Genomic DNA, 21,587 nt, shown 5'->3' with positions numbered 1-21,587 from the left:
TCATGATGACTAACAAAATATTAATACTACTAATACTATGTATAAGGTACTACTAAGAATATGTATAAGAAGAATATAATATGTTTAAATGTAGGGAAATGGGACAAGAACAATAAAATATACTACTACTAATATGTATGAGAATATACTACTAAGAATATCTACAAGAATATAATAATATGTTTTAGAATATTACTAATAAATGTAGGGAAATGGGACAAGAAATGGGACAACCACTACTATAAGAAGAACAAAATATGAATACTACTACTAATATGTATGAGAATGTATACTAATAGACTACTAAGACTATGTCAAAGAATATAATAATAATATGTTTAAGAATAGGGAAATGGTGTGCGTATGCTTTCCCCAAAATGCTCAATCTGTGGCTGCCTGTTGAACTTGACAAAAGCAGCCCACTCCGTCGAAGTTACACAGAGAAGAAAAAGAGAATCCAATTTTTTTGGTATATTTGGTATATAGAAGATAGAAGGAAACACAATCAGGATTTAAGAGAGGGGAGGGGGAAAAAGAACCAACCACTACTATAAGAAGAACAAAATATGAATACTAATATAATATGTATGAGAATATATACTAATGGACTATGTGAAAGAATATAATAAAATATGTTTAAGAATATAAATGTAGGGAAATGGGACAAAAAGTGTGTGTATGCTTTCAAAAGAAAGCTTTCACAAAAGCAGAACAGTCAGGCTTTAATACAGGGAAGGGGGGGGGCAACCAACCCAACCACACACTCCAAAATTCAAAAATAAAGTTTATATTAAATCAAAGTAAGGGGAAAACACAGGGCAAACTAAGCTACAAGTCAGAAAGAAGCAAACAAACACACACACGCGCCAAACTAAACCTATATTAAATTAATCTATCTCCAAAGCAGGAGCACTAGCTAAGTAAGTGTTCCCTCCACGAACGCCAACCCACAAAGAGACACAAAACAGAAAGTTCTCAGGGTGGGTCTGCCTTAGTCCCCCCTCCAACGCTGGGATTGGAGGAGGATGCTTTCTGAGGAGATGAATTCTCATCAGGATTGGGAGTTGAATGTGCCTGTCATCGCTTCCAAAAAAATAATAATAATAAAAAAAAAAAACCCAAACCCCGATTTTTAAAAAAATATTGCACGTGAACCACAGCACGCAGAAAGTTGAGAGTGGTCTCAAAATGACCCCCATCCACGACTCTCTGTGCACAAGAATTTTCAGAACGATAGCTTAAACCCCCCCCCAGTTATCCCCGATTCTTTCCCTCAATGCAATCCTATGGGCGAAAAGCCGAAACGGAGCCCCGCGGTTGACCCTATTTTTAAAAAACTTCTAGCCCGCGACCCGTACGATGCAGAAAGTTGAGAGTGGTCTCAAAATGACCCCCATCCACGACTCTCTGTGCACAAGAATTTTCAGAACGATAGCTTAAACCCCCCCCCAGTTATCCCCGATTCTTTCCCTCAATGCAATCCTATGGGCGAAAAGCCGAAACGCAGTTTGAGCCCCGCGGTTGACCCGATTTTTAAAAAAATATTGCACGTGAACCACAGCACGCAGAGAGGTGAGAGTGGTCTCAAAATGACCCCCATCCACGACTCTCTGTGCACAAGAATTTCCAGAACGATAGCTTCAAAAACAACGTAGTTATGCGCGATTATTTGCCGCAATGCAATCCTATGGCGAAATGTTTTCAAGATGGCGACCGGAGCGCTCCGACTGAACTCGGAGCTCCGAAAAATGGTCGCTTCTCTTCGCCTTGCTTCTAGGGGGTCCGCGGTCCGCTCCTACTCCGCCTCTGGGTAAGGCGGAGCAGGCCAATCCGCTACTGCTTCTACGCTCCTAATCGGAGCGGAGCACATCCCTAATGAATAACACAGTACATGATGAAGTACACGGGGACAGATCCCTGCCCCAAGGAACATAAAATCTATTATTTGTCAAAGGGGTGAGAACAGAGGAAAGGGAGAGGGATGAAGAGAGGAATAGACAAGGGAATAATCTCCATTTATTTCAGTTACAGGCTTAGTTATATTAAGATATAGGGAGAGGGTGTTGGGTTGCAAGTGGTTTTATTAGCTTTATAAATCCTACCGTCTGCCAAGCAGGAGACAATGAAGTCTCAGGAAAAAAAGAAACATAAAAACCTTGAAGGAACTCAATAATAAGAGAGAGCAGCATTAAAAGCATTATACAGAGTTAAAAGCCAGATGGAACAGAATACACTTTCTGCTGTCTGAAACAAAAGAAGAGAGGAGCCAACCTTACTTCCCCCAGGGGAGGTTTTCACAATCAGGGTGCTGCTACCAAGAAGGCCCTGTCTCAAGGAACCACCAATCAGGTCTGTCTAGATGGTGGGGCATAGAACAGGCCCTACAATGAGGATCTTAAATTATGGGCACATTGGCAGTCGTCCTTCAAATATCCTGTTTCCAAACCATTTAGAGATTTGTTGGTCAAAGCCAGCACCTTCAATTGTGCTGGGAAGCAAATGGCAAGCCAGTAAATTTGTTCCTGAGAATGGTCTAATGTGGTCTACAAACCAGACTCCTGACCCAAGTCTATTGTGCACTAGCCTTTCTTTTCCAAAGCTTTTTCAAGGGCAGCCGCATATGGGAAACATTTCAGAAATCTAAAGAAGAGGTGATCAAGGCATGAATCCCCATGGCCAGATGCTCTTCACCAAGAAAGAGGGCAGCAGTCACACCAGGCAAAGCTGAGCAAAAGTGCTCTCGGTGACAGTTGACATCTGACCTACCAGGATCAGCACCTTCCCTGACTGCAGGGATGTTGAATTCCTTTCAGTCTGAGGGCTGAATTCAGATTTGGAGAAGCAGGGGGGCGGGGCGGCAGGCTACATCCCTGTGCAGGGTGAGGCCATAGGAAAATGGAAGTGAGGCCAAAATGCCCCCAATATTACCATATTTTAGCTTAAAGCTCTTACAGCCAATCAGTGGCCAGGATAAAGGAGATGAAGCCAGGCGAAGGGAGAATGGCCAGCTGGGGACCCCGGGAGTGCCAAATCAGAAACATAGGCGGCCCTGAGGATCAGCACCCTTGCCGTCCTGTTCAGACTTTTTTTTTTAAAGTGGAATCCACCTACCTGTACATTTTGTAGATGCACACACACAAATTCCTTCTTAATTATTACATTCGTAAGAATTTTTCTAAAACACTATACACAGGTAAAACGTACAAGATTGGTACCTTAGGCCCTTTCTACACCATACAGGGGGAGAGGGAGGGGGGCAATCACAAATTTACCTCCTTCTGGGATTGTCCCCGTGTCCAAATGGCCAGTGCGACATCTGGTATGGGACGAGGGATGTCGCGTAAGTGGAGGCATCTATTTTTTTAAGTTCTAGGAGCTGGAGTGCACTTGTGCTCCAGGGGCATTCCACACGTCGTACTGAGGGCGCTTCCATGCGCCCCCAGTGCGACCCCAAAGCGATCGTGTAGCTCGCCTGGTGAAGAGACGAGGAAGAGGCGTCCTTGCCGCCGGCCAGCGAGGAGGTAGGTGGGTGGCGGCGGCGGCAAGGACGCCTCTTCCTCGTCTCTTCGCCAGGCGAGCTACACGATCGCTTTGGGGTCGCACTGGGGGCGCATGGAAGCACCCTCAGTACGAAGTGTGGAATCCCCCCAGCAAAACTTACGTGGGGGGGAAAAACCAACCGCTTCTGTTCCCCCACCCCCCGATTCCTCCCAGTCTGGCTCCTTCCCTCTACTGATCCCTCTACGGAGGAAGGAAGAAGCCAGGATGGGTGTCCACACAACTCCGGCAGTCTTGGGATGATCCTGAGACTGTTGGAGGTATCGCATTTTCCCAGGGATTATTTATCTCTGGGAAAACCCATGCTTATCCCTCACTGCCCCTGGGAGTCCCTGTGCATCATGTGGACGCACAGGGACTCAGCCGTGACCAGCCCGCATTTTCGGGCTGGTATAGAAAAGGCCTTAGAAAAACAACTGCTCTTGTAACTGGTTGAAGAGAGAGATCTTTCAGTTGGATGAACCAGATAGCAGCCTTGGGATTCTGTGCAATGAAAAATAAGACTCCAACAGAAGCCCTTTGAGTCATTGGTATTCTCCACTGAAGCTGGCACATTTCGAATCAGGCCTCTGAGGGGGAAGACGCAACCCTCCGCTCGTGGACTGTGGGAAAACAGGTTGCGAAAGGCAAACAAGCTATGGCAATGACAGATGTTCGAGGCCTGCAGAGGGACCGTTTCAGTTTGGTGTGTAATGGAAGTTCACTCTAGGTAAATAAAGGGCGGACTGTGGGCTTGGCTGTGTACTTTGTGTCACAACCTATACTAAAGATGAGGAACTTTAGCTTCCCAGAGATGTCTGTGTTTACCTTCTGAATGTAGCTGAGCAACCTAATGGTTCTATATTTGCATTGTTAATTCAAAGGACTGGAACAGGTTTCAAATGCACTGAGACCTTGGCCGATCGAAATATTGAGAGTGGCTGGCCTTGGAAAATGAGTCCTTTTCTCCTGTTCTTACTGACAGAAGGATGAAACTAGCCTGCAACTCCCCTTTGCCTTTTCTCACCACCGACCCGCAATGGAAATATCTAACAGAACATGACCCTCAATACGAAGGCGGGAAAAAAGTCAAACTGGCAGGCAAGGAGTTGATGTCGGTGCCTCAGCAGCTCTTCGCGCTGGAAGGATTGCAGGTTTTGGAAATGAGCCCGGAACGAGAGAGCTGCCTGAGGTATCAGATGGATCTCATCCCGCGTGAAATTGGCCGCTTGAGGAACCTGACCTTACTCTACCTGGATTCCAACAATCTGAGAGAGGTTCCAGTCGAGATTGGCTCCTTGGTCAAGTTGGAAAGGCTTACCCTCAGCAACAACAGTTTGACTTCTCTGCCTGAGGAAATTGGAGGCCTCCAAAGACTCCGCAGCCTCCACCTGGCTAATAATAGCCTGGAAGCTCTCCCTGCCCCCCTTTGTCAGCTGAGGAACCTGGTCTTCTTGGATGCCTCTGATAACCACATCAGCACCATCCCGAATGCCATCTGCCAGCTACAGAAACTGGAGACACTGCTACTGCTTTTCAATTCCCTCAGGCTCCTGCCAAGGGGCTTCTGCTCTTTAAAGGCCTTGAGCACCCTCTGGCTAGGCCAGAATAAGCTAAAGGAACTTCCATCAAACTTTGGTCAGCTGGTCAATTTGGACTGGGGCTTGAATTATTGTTCGTGCAATTTTGAAGGGAATCCATTGGCGCGCCCACCCCCTGAGGTATGCACCGGAGGGCCTGCTGCGATCAGAGGGTATTTTGCCTCACAAAGGGAGTAGAAAGTGTGTGTTCTGTGATGGATGGATTGCTCGTCTGGGAGGAGGAATGCCTTGCTTTTGCTTAAAACAGCTACGGGAACAGGTATATGTTCTTCTCACAATATGAATTTATAAAGCTGACTATATCTGAAACCTTCACGTGGAATCACTTTGGGCTCATCTACACCTGCAGCCCTTTGGGGAGGGAGGAGGGAGGATCACAAGTTTTCCACTTCTGGGATCGTCCCTCAGGGGCTACATGCCAGCAAGTTGTCCTGGAAGTAAAGAGAGAGATTCCAGGGCTCCATTTATTCAATTTTTAAAAGAGGAGACAGGCGTAATCCTGCACAAAGGTGAGTGTTTTTTGTTTTGTTTTTTTAAAAAAAGAAACCTAAAAAAACTTGGCACTAGAAGATGCTGAGCGCCATCCCAAAGATGGTGAAAATGCTCTCCCCCTCACCCTCGATGTCCATGGACTCTCTCTGCACAGGTCCATGCCTGTTTCCTGAGCACTGCTACTCGCAGAGAAGAGGAAGGATCCCAGGAGGGAGAACCACACCTCCTGTGGAGCTCAGGATGGTACTGAGATGGCAGAAAAAAGCAGTCCCAGATAACCCGAGAGAACTGAGTCCTCACCCCTGGTTCACCCTGAGATCAGCTGTGCATCATTTGGACATGCAGGGAAAACCTCCTGACCACCCCGGGATAAATGTCAGGTGTAGATTAGGCTGCTGGGGTGACAGATAGATTCAGTCCCAGTATAGAAGACACTTACAATACCTACCTTTGGATTTCATATATATATTTCTGGAGGCCTTTAGGTGAATGGGTGTTCTCTCCATGGTGTGTTGTTCCTCCTCAATTTGCAAGTATAGTTTTATTTTTAAGATTTTATTAGTTTCCCAAAACAAAATCATCAAAGATAAAACACACACACACATACACACACACACACACACACACAGAGAGAGAGAGAGAGAGAGAGAGAGAGAGAGAGAGAGAGAGAGAGAGAGAAATAAAGAATAAGGAAAAAAAGAAATAAATGAATATATAAGAAGAAATAAATTGAATTTAAATAGAATTATTGACTGAGGGTAGCACTTTTAACCTCTGTTAAGGTGCTGCTTCTGGGGGAGAAATGCTGTAACATCAAGGGTGAGCTATTCCACCTGCTCCCCTCTCTCTCTCTCCCCCCCCCAACCTGGTGACTTTGAAGCTGAAGGCTTCCCCCCCCCCTTACCTGGTTTGTTTTGCTGTACACGTGTATTTAGTATATTTTGAATATTATTGTGATATTGTTGATTTGTATATTGTTAAATATTGTTGTAGTTTTTAATTTTTGTAAACCGCCCAGAGAGCTTCGGCTATTGGGCGATATAAAAATGCAATAAATGAAAAATGAAATGAAATGTTCATATATATTTTTCACTATTACTTTACAATCCAAGACATATGTGGAATCTCTGATCTGTTTAGAAGTTTTCTTTTAAATTCTTCTGCATGCCAAACATATGTTTTGTCTCTTTCCCATCGTCTAAGGGAAGGTTTTTGACAAATACTGCTGTGTATACCTGTGATCCATATGCAAGTATAGTTTTAAACAGATTTTAAAGTGATGTGATGTCATGTGATGTGTGTGCGTGTGTGTTTTATGCAAAGCACTTGAAGCTGCCATATAACTCAAGCTACCATAATCACTCACAGCTATACATTAGCTGTGAGTGATTATGACTAATGATACGTTGTGTAAAGTTTGGGTTCCTAAGACTTTCTTGTGGACACCATCTTTTTGAGATTGTCATCCAATTCCCAGAGGGTAGAAAGTGTGAATCAACCAGACCGTGGGCATTAAAGGTGATCAAGCCCCTTCTGTGGGACCCACTGCAATCTGTATTGGAGTCATGCATATGAATTAGGGATGTGCTCCGCTTCTAATTGGACCGGCGAATTAGAAGCGGAGCGGGGTGCTTCGCCTCCCCTTAAAGCGGAGGCAAAGAGGATTGGGGGGCCGGCGGAGCGTTGCGAAGAGGATCGAGGTGAAGGCGGATCATTCGCCTCGATCCGGAGCTCTGCAAGAAAGGTAAGTGGGGTTTACCAGGCCCTGCCGCTGTTGCTGTCGCCCATGCGGTGACAGCAGAAGGGCCCGGTAACCCCCCCTCCTCTCCCTTACCTGCGTCCGTCCGCGGTCCCTCGGCTTCTTCAATTGAGCCCGTGGCTCAACCAGGAAGTCTGGGCGGCCCAGACTTCCTGGTTGAGCCACGGGCTCAATTGAAGAAGCCGAGGGACCGCAGATGGATGCAGGTAAGGCCCCCCTCCCCCTTGGTCCCTTACCGGGCTCTGCCGCCGTCGCTGCACGGGCGGTGATGGCGGCAGGGCCTGGTAACCCCCCCCGCCCTCCTCTCCCGGCCTTACCTGGTGCCACTCCCCTCCACTGCGGAGCTCTGATTCGGAGCCAGAGCTCCGCGGTGAAGAGGAGCGGACTATGGGCGGAGCAGCGCAGGGCGGAGCGGGCCGATCTGAAATTTTCAGATCGGCCCGCGGGGCGGATCGGGGGGGGTCTGTGCACACCCCTAATATGAATTATGTGTAACTAGAGTGGGGACATGCTGTTGCAGGACAGACATGTTTTGGGGAAGAAACTACAAGCAGGTTGATATAAACATTTAAACTGCAACACACTCAACCGTTACTAGTGAGCAGGAGGTAGCCTCTGCCTGGAGATCTCTGTCTATAACAGAGGTGCTGCGTATCAGACTCTGGGCGAGATCTAGCCCTCTGAAGTTCTCCAGATGCCCATGCCTCCTTCCACGTTCCTGCTGGTCAGGTGGTTTTCCAATTTCTGTGCAGATTTTTCCTTTGCTGTAAAAGGTTGGAATGCCTCACCTGAGGTTTAGCGACTGACAGTAAGAGCTTTAAGTTAAAATATGCTGGATTTGTGGTCCTGCTCCTTTTTGCCTTCGATTCTGCTCACCTCTGAGATGTGGCCACTGAAAGCTTTTCCTAAATGGATTTCAGCCCTTGGGCTAAAAATGCTTCCGCACCCCAGGCCTATAATATGTGCACATTGGCCTCTTATTCAGGGGCGATTGTCAACACCTCACTATGGAATTTGCTGCCACAAGATGCAGTCATGGCCACCAATACATTCTTGGAGAAGAAGGCTATCAATGGCTGGTAGTCCTGATGGTCATGTACTACCTCCAGTAGCAGAGACAGTAAGCCTAGGTGTGCCAGTTCCCGGGGAACATGGGTGGGAGGATCTTGATTGTGGGTTCCTGCCTGGTCAACAGCTGTTTGGCCACTATGCAAACACAGTGGAGGATTAGATGGACCCGTGATCTCATCCAGCATGATGGTTCTTACATTTTGGGCAGCAGCTGGGGCCCCAATGACACAGGTCCCGGCCCCAACCCCTTTTAAAAAAAAGATTCCAAGCAGTGTCAGGTATCTGAGTCTATTTGCTAATTTAATTACCCATGAGGAGTGGTGCTATATAAGGAAATGTAAATGATGGCTAGACCCTGTTTGCACTGCAGATACCTTGCTGCTGCCCACTGCCTCCTATTGCCAGGTAACCACAGCAGAACAGGGACCACCAGAATGCATTTTGCTCATGGCTGCCCCAGCCCTGCTCTTAGGGCTGAAGCTGACTCAAAATCCATATCTAGCAGTGATGTCTTCCCCCAACCCATCCATTTTTAGCGTAAATTCATCCAGATTGGGATCCTGTGCTTACCCTAGAACAACAACAACAACAACAACAACAACACACATACCTCATTGACATAGCAATACTGAATGACAAAAATGTTGTTGAAAAGGAAGAGGAAAATAGACAAAAATATACACCACTGGCCATGGAAGTCAAAGAACTATGGCAACAGGAAAAGGTCAATATTATTCCGTTAGTCACATCAGTCACTGGTATCACATCAAAAAACTATACAGAAAACCTTCAGAAACTGGGCCTACCAAAATACATCCGCACCAGCATCCAGAAAGCGGTCCTACTTAAAACATGCTCAATTGTCAGGAAATTCCTGAATTTGTAAAAGACAGCATGACTCGGCAATGCCCGTCATGTCCGTCTAGAAAAACCGCCATGAGCATGAAAGAGAATAATAATAATAATAATAATAATAATAATAATAATAATAATAATAATAATAATAATAGTCATAGGTGTTCAACATGGATTCTAAGTAATGATAGTTTGGGGCCCACATTGAAGACAACAGTGTGCAATCCTGCATGCTGCAGTGTGCCCAGCACTACATGTGCCAAGTTGGAGCAGGGAAAAGGGGAAGTGCTCATTAGGAATGCAGGTCATAGATTATCTCCCACTCCCTTGGTAATAGCTACAATTTCTGTGTCCAGCATTTATTTATTTATTTATTTAAATTCCCCATCCTGATCATCAGTGGTGTAGTGATACATTTTGAAGTGCAAATACTCATCGCAACACGCCCATAGCCATGACCCCAACACAAGCCCCAAAATGCAGGCCACTGTGTGGATCCTTATCAACAAACCAGTTCCAGCAGTTTTCGTATCCACCAGGGCCAGGTCTTTCGTAAAGCAGGAAAGGCTTTCGATACTCACAGCACAATCCTATACACAATTACTCAAAAGCAAGCCTCATTGAGTTCAATAGGGCTTACTCTCAGGTAACTGGGTTCAGGATTACAGCCTCAGTGGAGTATGTAGGGTGACCATATGAAAAGGAGGAAAGGGCTCCTGTATCTTTAACAGTTGTATAGCCAAGGGAATTTCAGCACGTGTCACTTGTATATATGGAAAACCTGGTGAAATTCCCTCTTCGTCACCACAGTTAAAGGTGCAGGAGCTATACTAGAGTGACCAGATTTAAAAGAGGGCAGGGCACCTGCAGCTTTAACTGTGGTGATGAAGAGGGAATTTCACCAGGTTCTCCATATATACAAATGGCACCTGCTGAAATTCCCTTTTCTATTTATTTATTTTATTTATTTTATTACATTTATATACCGCCCCACAGCCGAAGCTCTCTGGGCGGTTTACAACAATTAAAAATAGTAAACATTAAAAGCATACAAAAATTTAAAAAACATAAAAACAGTATAAAAACAACAATATCCATTTAAAAACAACAATTCTGGGGTCCATTAAAAACAAACTTAACGTTGTTAAATGCTGTTAAAATGCCTGGGAGAAGAGAAAAGTCTTGACCTGGCACCGAAAAGATAACAATGTTGGCGCCAGGCGAGTCTCATTGGGAAGATCATTCCACAGTCGGGGGGCAACCACTGAGAAGGCCCTCTCCCTTGTTGCCATCCCTTGGAGTTTCCCTCGGAGTAGGCACTCGGAGGAAGACCTTAGATGTTGAGCACAGCGTATGGGTAGGTTCATGTCGGGAGAGGCATTCCATCAGGTATTGTAGTCCCAAGCCATGTAGGGCTTTATAGGTTAAGATCAGCACCTTGAATTGGGCTCGGAAACATATAGGCAGCCAATGCAAGCGGGCCAGAATCGGTGTTATATGCTCAAACCTCCCTGTTCCAGCTATCAATCTGGCCACCGCATTTTGCACAAGCTGCAGCTTCCGGACCATCTTCAAAGGCTGCCCCATGTAGAGGGCATTGCAGTAGTCTAATTTGGAAGTTACCAAAGTATGGACAACTGAAGCTAGGTTATCCCTGTCCAGATAGGGGTGTAGCTGGGCCACCAACCGAAGTTGGTAGAAAGCACTCCTTGCCACCGAGGCCACCTGAGCCTCAAGTGACAAGGATGTTTCTAGGAGTACCCCCAAGCTACAAACCTGCTCCTTCAGGGGGAGTGCAACCCCATCCAGAACCGGTTGAATGCCCCCCCCCCATCCGATCAGAGGAACCACCCACCAGCAGCATCTCAGTCTTGTCTGGATTGAGTTTCAGTTTGTTAGCCCTCATCCAGTCCATTGTTGCAGCCAAGCACCAGTTCAGCACATCCACAGCCACACCTGATGAAGTTGAAAAGGAGCAGTAGAGCTGCGTGTCGTCAGCGTACTGATGACAGCGCACTCCAAAACTCCGGATGACTGCACCCAACGGTTTCATGTACATGTTAAACAGCATTGGGGACAAGACCGACCCCTGTGGAACCCCATACCGAAGAGTCCACGGGGCCGAGCAATGTCCCCCAAGCACCACCTTCTGGAGCCGTCCTGCTAAGTAGGAGCGGAACCACTGCAATGCAGTGCCCCCCACTCCCAGCTCAGCCAGACGTTCCAGAAGGATACCATGGTCGATGGTATTGAAAGCCGCTGAGAGATCAAGGAGAATCAACAGAGTCACACTCCCCCTGTCTTTCTCCTAACATAGGTCATCATACAGGGCGACCAAGGCTGTTTCCGTGCCAAAGCCAGGCCTGAAACCCGACTGAAATGGATCCAGATAATCAGTCTCATCCAAGAGTATCTGGAGCTGGCCCGCCACCACCCGCTCAAGGACCTTGCCCTATGCAACTGTTAAAGATACAGGAGCCCTGTCCTCCTTTTCATATGGTCACCCTACATTCAGTATGTAGATTCATTTCACCTCTCATCAGTCTTCAAACTCCATGACCAGCCCTGCTTCAGATGATTTTGGGAGGAGGACTGACGTTGACCTGGTTTTTGTTCAGTTTTTTCCCCTCCACTGTCCCAGATTTCCCCCTTTTTCCTTTCAATTCTCTTGCAATTTCGTCCTCAAAGAGCCATTGTGCTGTTTCTGCTGCTCCTTTGCACAGCAGGATTACAGGAACCGCATCCGGTTCTTTTCCTTACTTTCTCAGATTTGACATAAATTGCAGTTTTGAGCCTTTCTTTCTCCATCACCTTGTTGGCTCACCTGTGCTCTTTCCCTTTGTGATTTTAGAACTTCAGTGCCTCCGCGCTCCCAATTTGGAAGTGGGCTGGGCCCAAAAGGATTGGAAGCTCGTCAGGCATTGGTATGTTGAGGTAAAACCTCCTTCCCTACAGAGGGTGCTTAAGGGTAGAGGAACGAAAAAGTGGCAACCCTTTGAATATCATCAGAAAGAATCAGCAAAAAAATCATGATGTAATAGTGTCGGATTCACAGGGCTACATGCTATGCTACAGGTATTTAAGAAGAGCCAGGCTGGATCAGACCAGGGGTCCACCTAGTCCAGCATTCTGTCCACACAGTGGCCAACCAGCTGTTGAACCCACCAGCAGGACAAAGACAGAACAAGGGCAGAGCAGCATTCATTAGGATTTATTCTCAACAACGTGGAGCACCTTTGCTGGTCCCAGGCACCCCATCCTTTCAATCTGGATTTAGAACTGAAAGAACCAGGCAAAGTGTGGGTACATGGGTGGGTGGGTAGGGTGGTAAGTTGTAAGCAAGCACAATTTGTGACATTGTACAACATAGATCACAGGGCAGATCAGATAATGTGTCAGTCTTAACTTCCAAATTCCTGGATTTGAAGATGGTCCGGAAGCTGCAGCTTGTGCAAAATGCGGCGGCCAGATTGACAGCTTGGAACAGGGAGGTTTGAGCATATAACACCGATTCTGGCCCGCTTGCATTGGCTGCCTATATGTTTCCGAGCCCAATTCAAGGTGCTGGTTTTAATCTATAAATCCCTACATGGCTTGGGACCACAATACCTGATGGAACGCCTCTCCCGACATGAACCTACCCATACACTGCGCTCAACAGCTAAGGTCCTCCTCCAAGTGCCTACTCCGAGGGAAGCTCGGAGGATGGCAACAAGGGAGAGGGCCTTCTCAGTGGTTGCCCCCCGACTGTGGAATGATCTCCCCGATGAGGCTCGCTTGGTGCTAACATTGTTATCTTTTCAGTGCCAGGTCAAGATTTTTCTCTTCTCCCAGGCGTTTTAACAGCATTTAACAACGTTAAGTTTGTTTTTAATGGACCCCAGAATTGTTGTTTTTAAATGGATACTGTTGTTTTTATACTGTTTTTATGTTTTTAAAATTTTGTATACTTTTAATGTTTACTATTTTTAATTGTTGTAAACCGCCCAGAGAGCTTCGGCTGTGGGGCGGTATATAAATGTAATAAAATAAATAAAAATAAATATATAAATAAATAAATAATTTGTGGCATTTGGACCAAGGTGAGGAAGCCTTATCTTCTGTTCTTTTAAACTGACATTTTGTTAATGATTGAATATCAGCTATGGGGTGATGTGATCATTATCAGGAGGATAATTAGCATAGTAGAGGAGGAGGAGGAGTTGAACCTTCCCTTTCCTGTTGTGATATTAAGGGAAATTGGCACCAATGATTCCCAATGGGGATTTCTTCCTAACGTAGGGTGACCATATGAAAAGGAAGACAGGGCTCTTGTATGTTTAACAATTGTATTGAAAAGGGAATTTCTGCAGGTGTCATTTCTATAGATGGAGAACCTGGTGAAATTCCCTCTTCATCACCACAGTTAAAGCTGCAGGAGCTATACGAGAGTGACCAGATTTAAAAGAGGGCAGGGCTCCTGCAGCTTTAACTGTGGTGATGAAGAGGGAATTTCACCAGGTTCCCCATATATACAAATGACACCTGCTGAAATTCCATTTTCAATACAACTGTTAAAGATGCAGGAGCCCTGTCCTCCTTTTCATATGGTCACCCTACTCAGTGGACTATTATGCAGGGTTGAGTGGACTATTTTGGCTGGCAAGAGTTCCTAGGCAAGAGTGGCCAAAGCCATGCTGGCCACTCTGCTACAGCTGGCACAAGTCATAGAAGGGAAATGTTAAACTCTTCCTACACATGAGCTGATAACCATCAACACACACACACACACACACACACCCCAACAGCTTTGATTGGCATTTTTGAAATGTGCACACTATGTGCAAAGAGGCAAGAACCAGTGTGGTGTAGTGGCTAAAGTGTTGGACTGGGAGTCGTGTGATCTGGGTTCTAGTCCCCACTCGGCCATGGAAGCCCACTGGGTTACTTTGGGCCAGTCACAGATGCTCAGCCCAGCCTACCTCACAGGGTTGTTGTGAAGCTAAAATGGAGAGGAGGAGGATTATGTACGCCACCTTGAGTTCCTGGGAGGAAAAAAGGTGGGATATAAATGCAACAACAACATTTAAGAACACATTGTTTGGCCCTGGCAAAGGAAAGAAGAGAAAATACATATGTAATACCACACTGAGGCACAAGGGGGTGTTAAAATGCAACCAATGTGTGCCTTTCCTGGTATTCTTGTCCTTTCAAAAGCAGAGGGTGTAGAAGGGAATTCATCTACTGTTTATTTTTACACGGATGCACCTTGTCTTTCTCCTAAGGTGGAAATAGGGCAGAACACTACTATTTCAAATGCAGGAGTAGACCTCTTCTTCCAGCATGTTACCAGTATTAAAATGTTCAAAGCCTGCAACACTCATGTCTTCTCTTCTACACCTTAACCTCTAGGCCTCTGCATCCCATTACATGGAGCCATCAACAGAGATGGCCGTCATTACCATGCCCTACTTGGAAACTGTAACAAGGAATTTCCAGGCCACAGCAGGCTTTAGAACAGGGAACCAGTGGCCTTCTGGACACTGTTGGACTTCAACTCCCATGAGTCCCAGACAGCATAGCCAACTGGATCAGCAACTGCCACATGGCTGAAGCGACCGCCTCCCTATTTACCAACTCTAGAGTCAGCTTTCTGCCATATTTGCATTTATCTCATCTCAAGTTTTTCCCATCCCTTTTTTGAAGACATTTCTGGTTTTGGGTAAGTTCTCATCAAAAAGGAACCAAATGAAATTCTCACCCATCTTCATGGGCCAAATTCAATAGTTACAGCTATCCCCAGCATGGAGAAGACACAAACCCGTTTCAGGCATTCTAAACCTGAATAGGGTAAACACACGGGGGAGGGAGAGCTCCAGCCCTGCCCCTCCCTCTTTGGCTTCTATCAACTTCTACTCATGGTGGGTAACCTTCTGGAGAGGAACGCCTCCAGTCTCCAGGGAATCTCTTTGCACATTCCAGAATGCTGGAAAACCAGGGTTCTGGATTAGGTGGAGAGCCTCTACTTACGAAGTAGAGGCTCCATGGTCTGATGAAAGTGGCCAGGGTTATTTATTTATTTATTTATTTATTTATTTATTTATTTATTTATTTATTGTTAATTACATTTCTATACCACCCAATAGCTAGAGCTCTCTGGGCGGTTCACAAAAATTAAAAACATTCAAAGTCTAAAACAACAGTATAAAACTATACTATAAAATATAATATAAAAGCTCAACAAGATAAAAACAGCAGCAATGCAAAATTACGAATTTAAAACACCAAGTTAAAAAAAATATATTATAGACTGTTAAAATGCTGGGAGAATAAAAAGGTCTTCATCTGGTGTCTAAAAGCATATAATGTAGGTGCCAAGCGAACCTCCTTAGGGAGCTCATTCCACAGCCGGGGTGCCACAGCAGAGAAGGCCCTCCTCCTGGTAGCCACCTGCCTCACTTCCTTTGGCAGGGGCTCGCGGAGAAGGACCCCTGAGGATGACCTTAGGGTCCGGGCAGGTACATATGGGAGGAGGCATTCCTTCAGATAGCCTAGCCCCAAGCTGTTTAGGGTGTTAAATGTTAATACCAGCACTTTGAATCGGGCCCCGACCTGGACTGGCAGCCAATGAAGCTGGAAAAGGACTGGCATGATGTGGTCTCGTCGGCCAGTCCCTGTTAGTAACAGTGCTGCCCTGTTTTGTACCAGTTGAAGTTTCCGGATCGTTTTTCAAAGGCAGCCCCACGTATAACACATTGCAGTAATCCAAACGAGAGGTATCAGAGCATGGATAACTGTAGCTAGGCTATCTCTGTCCAGATAAGAGCGCAGTTGGTATATCAGCCTAAGCTGATAAAAGGTGCTCTTTGCCACTGAGTTCACCTGTGCCTCAAGTGACAGTTCTGGATCCAAGAGCACCCCCAAACTACGGACCCGATCCTTTAGGGGGAGTGCAACCCCGTCCAGGACAGGGCAAACATCACCTCGCCGGACAGATGAACCACCCGCTAACAGTACCTCTGTACAGTACGGAGTGCACTTCTCCTCCACATGTGCTGATTAAACACCTGAATAGGGCTTGCGTTGTTTTTTATTTGAATCTGCCCCATTTGCACTTCTGAATGGGAACACAAACATGAGTATTTGTGTGGGGAAAGCACACATGTCCTTGAAATTATATTTGCATTTGAAAAATGTGCATATTAAAAAATGCACACTTTAAAAATATTTAAAATAATGCCCATTTTCATGCTTCAGTCTACATCGGGAAAGTGCGCTTTTGGGTCCATACTTAAAGGGGGGGAACTGTTCCAGAATATGCACTTTTCCCATTTGAATGAAAAGGATAAAAAATCGTAATTGAAAATGGGAGCAGTTATTTTTCGAGCTTTGTGATAGGATTTGGACAACCTCAATGTGTTTAATCTTCACTGCGTCTTCCCACCCATAATTCTGAGATGTGAGGCCCCTGTGCTCCCTGTAATCTACTGCTGTTGGCTATTTCCTTGGCAATTAACCTCTCACTGCTGGATAAGTTCCTTCCTGCTGTGTTGAAGACCTAATTGCTCTTCTTGTGAGAGACCAGGGGGGAGCTGGGGCATTTACCTTATCTTTCCAGCTCTGAGATTTGCTACTTCTTGTGACTTCGGGTTTAAAATCAGTTTAAAGTCACTGTAGCTCCGCTTGTTTCATGAGATCGATGAGTGTTTGGAAAGAGCTTTGTCATGCCAGGAAACGGAAGGAGCAGCAGAGGGCAAAGTGCTATTGTTGGTCACATTAATTAAGTTCTATTTAAACCTCCTGCAGTTCAGTTATGTAACATAATTAGGGTGACCATATTTGGGAAACCAAAAAAGAGGACACCTAGTGTGTGTGGGGGGAAGCAGCTTTCTGAGTCCTGCAGAAAGTACATTATTCCCCCGCCATCTTAAAGAACCCGATTGGAGTGGAGGAGGGGAAAGGATTTCATTCTGCACCACCACCATCCACTCCAATTGGGGCCTTTTCTATAATGTCCACGAATGACCCACTTTCCCCTTTAAGACCTCAATTGGAGCTCGGGGTGGGGGAATGATGTGCCTCAAGAAAGCATGTCATTCCCTCCTGCCATGCTAATGGCAGCCTTAAAGAGGAAGGTGTGTCATTCCAGGACATTATTGAAAATTATAGAAAATCCCCCCTGACACCATGGAAAGAACAAAACCCAGGACAAATCCGGGGAAATCCTGACAGTTGGGGCGTTACTAGACGAGGCTCTAGCGCGCGTTACCTTCCGCAGTCACGTCGAGGCTTCCAGATGACGTTCACGAGGATCCGCCGTTATCCCGCGGTGAAGCCTCTTTCTCCCGACTTTAAAAAAGTGAGTTTTAGGGCGCCTTTTCCTGCTGTCCCGCGGTAATTCGGAGTACGTGTGGGAGGATGTGAGGTCACTGCGGTCCGCACTGGGCAGGAAAAGGCGTGCTAAGGGGGAGTGGTCAGCGGCTTCGGTCAAGCCGCCTCCGCCATTTGCGCGCAGTCCGCCAGCTGGGGCAGCGCGGCGGAGCGGCTTTTTTTTTTTATTTCCCCAGTGACAGTTTGCGCAGGACCGGAGGACCGGAAAAGTGGCTGGTGACTCCTTGCGGTGGGCAGCTACCGTGGCCGCATAATGGCGGTGCTGTACGCTGCCTGTTAGTGTGGGTACCAGGCTGGCAGAGGGCAGAGCTGTTTGTGGGCTGCTGCCATGGCTACGGCCAGATGTGGGTTGGCTCCTTGGGATGGGGCACAGGGCACAGAGGCGGTCATCGCCGCCGACACCTCAGAGGCATGATGGGAGATGTAGGCACAGAGTGGCCATGCAGACGATTGACCTCGGGTCATATGACACCCGCCACGACCCCCATCAGGAAGTGAGCGCATCAATGTTGACCCTCAACAGCACCAGCAGCACTTCGGCTGGCACTGGCACTGCCGCCGCTGCCGCCGCCAGGGCCGGCGGCGGCATCGCTGACGGCTGCGCAAGTTTGCGGTCTTTCGGACATGCGCAAACCGTGCAGCGAGCGAAAAAAAAAGCCGCGGCAATCAGGCCGGTGTGGCTGCGCAACCGTTCTCGCGGCGGCAGCAGCACAACCGGCGCAAACTTCCGCCACAAATCGAAGGCAGGTGTGGAGCATGAGGCGTCACGGCTGAACGGGAAAAGCCGCTTTCACCGCTCCTCAACGACGGAACACCCGGTAGGTCTAGCAACGCCCTTGGTCACCCTAAACATAATATACCCTAAAATAAGGGTGAGCAACAGGAAAGAGGAAAGAAAATGGCATATCTTAGATGGAAAACGGAGCCATACTGGATCAGACCAATGGTCCATCTAGTCCAGCATTCTGTTCACAAGGTGGTCTACCAGCTGCCCACAGGAAAACCACAAGCAGAACTTAAGTGCAACAGCATCATCCCATCAGACACCTCAGCTAGACCAGGGGTTTGTTCCACAACAATCTCATGATTTTATGATTGTGAGATCGTCGCACTGGTCTACACGCAACATCGCGTCCGCCTTTTTTTTGTTTTAAAGAAGAAGGAGCACACAAGCGCTCATGCGCAGAAGGCAAGTATTATTTTTTTTAAAGAAATAAATTTCCCCGCTCCCCTACCCCACCCCCTATGGGCACAGAGCTCCTGAGGAGCTCTGTGCCCCATGTGTGGGTCCCGGCTCCTCACAAGTAACCATGAGGAACCGGGACAAACAGTGACGCCCGCACACACATTTCACGGTCTCAGGTTCAGCCTGAGACTGTGGAAAAAGCGGGCTCAAAGGCAAAGGCAAGATTCCAGGGCAAGGGAAGGATCATCCCTCCCTGATCCCAGGATCCCCTGTGCATCATGTAAACACACAGGGATGATCCTGGGGATCGCTCTGGGATATCGCCCCGTCTAGCTATCGCCTAAGTTCCCCAGCCACTTGTGTACAGAACATGGCCATACTGCTTCTGATACTGGAGCCATCAGGACTAGTAGCTATTTTAAAAGCATCCAAAATGGTGGCCATTACTAGAAGTGATCGTCACTAGAAGTGAGTTCCGTAGTTTAACTATGCACTGAACAAGAGCATCCTGAACATGAGTGGTCCATCCAGCAACATTTTCTTGTAGGTTCCACTTGTTTGCATTATTTTTTAAAAATGCTTTTTCAAAATCTGAGAAGATTAGCTCCCGAAGCAACACTATAAACCAGAGGTGGTCAGAAGGTACATAATATTGCGTAAATGTTTGCTTTACGGAAGGACAGTTGCGGGGCACTCACAGACAAGTCCAATACAGGTTTGGGGCCCGTGTGGCTAGGTGAACAGGGATGGAGGCACGATGGAGTCCTGAACCCAGTCAGGTGCTTGTACCATCTCTATGAAGAATGCTTGAAGTCCAAAACATCTGGAGCTCTACTTTCTGCTCACTCTTGCTTTAAAACCCCATCATTATTGGCCAAACGGTCCTTTCTAAATCAAACATGTGCAGCCTGTTTGAGCCAACGATTCTCATTTGGTTAATGCACTGACCCAGTTTCCTTTCTCATGAGATTTTAGAATCTCCAAAGTTGACATTTATCCCCCATTTCTCCCCCAAAACCAAAGCTGCCAACATCCCTGCAGGTGGGGGGAAAGTTAGGATGACCATTTGGAAAGGAGGACAGGGCTCCTGAATCTTTAACGGTTGTATAGAAAAGGGCATTTCAGCAGGTGTATGCTTGCAGCACTTCGTGAAATGCCCTCTTTATCACCACAGCGAAAGCTGCAGGAGCCCTGCCCTCTGATGAGATACAAAAGCGAGCAGGGCTCCTGCAGCTTTCACTGTGCTGATGAAGAGGTGCTGAATGCCTACAAATGACACCTGCTGAAATGCCCTTTTCTATACAACTGTTAAAGCTACAGGAGCCCAGTACTTCTTTCCATACGGTCACCCTAGAAAAAGTGCCAGGTCAGACAATGTAAGCAGCTTGTCGCCATCTGCCTCTGGGATGTTGGCTGCATAACATGGGGCTTGGTGCAGTGTGACTCCTTGTATAATGCAGTGCAGCCGGCTGAGATGAAAATGGGCACCGAAGCTGCAACTGTCAGCAGTATATCGGAGAGCTGAGAACAAAAGCCAGGCAAGGCCAAAAGGGAGAGACATTTACACACGCTCCACTTGAAATCCAGCATTTCAGCATTGAGTTGAGTGGAATTCAGCACGCCTTCCTCTGCCGTTGCTCTTCCTGCGGAAGAATCGTCGTCCTATCTCTCCCTTCTATAGGCTGCCATCGCTTTTACTGAATGAGATGTTTATAATGAACTAATTTGGGAAGCCCTGATGTGGCTATTATAAGCCCTGTCCATTCAAATTCCACTTAATTATATTTTCAATCTCAGCATTTATTGCAACGTGCTTTCCTGGTAGGTTCTCCCCTAAGGGCATTTGCTGTTTAAGTCTGACAAAAATTTTGAGCTAAACAGCCCCTTCCCCCATGGATCCCTTAAGGAATAATGACCAATCCTGGAAAATGGTTGTTCTCTCTCACAGATGTTCATTGACAGTAGGGATAGGAGAACCAGGGATGTTTTGAGCTTGCCGGAAGTCACCAAACATCACTTCGAAGTTTGCTCCAGTTTTCAGTTGTGACCTATTTTTCAATTCCATTTTTTTTTTCAGTTGGATTAAGTTTGCGAACTGAAACAAAGTTTTCATGCTTCCTTAGATGGCAGGACTGTTCTTAACTGTGTTCCCCACATCTGCTGTGCCTGGATGAAGATCTTCAATCACAAGACTCAGGAGAGGTAGTAATTTCTTTATTATTTTCTTTATTTATGTCCAGCCTTTCCCCCCTTGCTCTTGGAAGGATTTTATGGCAGCTTGCATGGTCCTCCTCCTGTCCATTTCTTCTTCACAACAACCCTTTGATGTAGCTTAGTCTGAAAGTCAATGACTGGCCCAAAGTCACCTAGTGAGTTTCAAGGCCCCAGTGGGGACTAGAACCCAGATTTCCTGTGTCTCAGTCCAATGCTTTAACCACTACACCACACTGGCTCTTGGGTCTATGTTGGGCCAATATAGACCCAGTACAGCCTAGACCATCACCACCCACAAAAACCATTTGCGTAGCCCCGTAGCCATCACCACACTGCTGAAAATCTCTGCCACATTGCAGTGACTCTGTTGGGGGAGAAAGGCATGTGGGGAGTGCATTCCTTGTTTTCTACAAGAAACAGGAACACCCAGCTTGTCAAATGGTTCTTTGATTGTCTGTTGGGAATGTGATTCTTCTGGGCGACAAAGAACACGCTACCCACA

At 46.7% G+C, this 21,587-nt stretch overlaps 1 protein-coding gene across 1 annotated transcript; it reads left to right on the top strand.

The window, feature by feature from the left end:
* Window positions 1–4,289: 4,289 nt before the first annotated feature.
* On the top strand, window positions 4,290–6,256 carry LOC134401180 (leucine-rich repeat-containing protein 40-like). Its single transcript, XM_063129921.1, has one exon. It carries the CDS (start codon window positions 4,527–4,529, stop codon window positions 5,313–5,315), a length of 789 nt encoding a protein of 262 aa, XP_062985991.1. The 5' UTR covers window positions 4,290–4,526; the 3' UTR covers window positions 5,316–6,256.
* The last annotated feature ends 15,331 nt before the right edge of the window (window positions 6,257–21,587 follow it).

Source organism: Elgaria multicarinata, chromosome 7 (assembly GCF_023053635.1).
Source record: "Elgaria multicarinata webbii isolate HBS135686 ecotype San Diego chromosome 7, rElgMul1.1.pri, whole genome shotgun sequence".
Lineage (NCBI taxonomy): Eukaryota > Metazoa > Chordata > Lepidosauria > Squamata > Anguidae > Elgaria > Elgaria multicarinata.
This window is presented reverse-complemented; position numbering and strand designations above follow the sequence as displayed.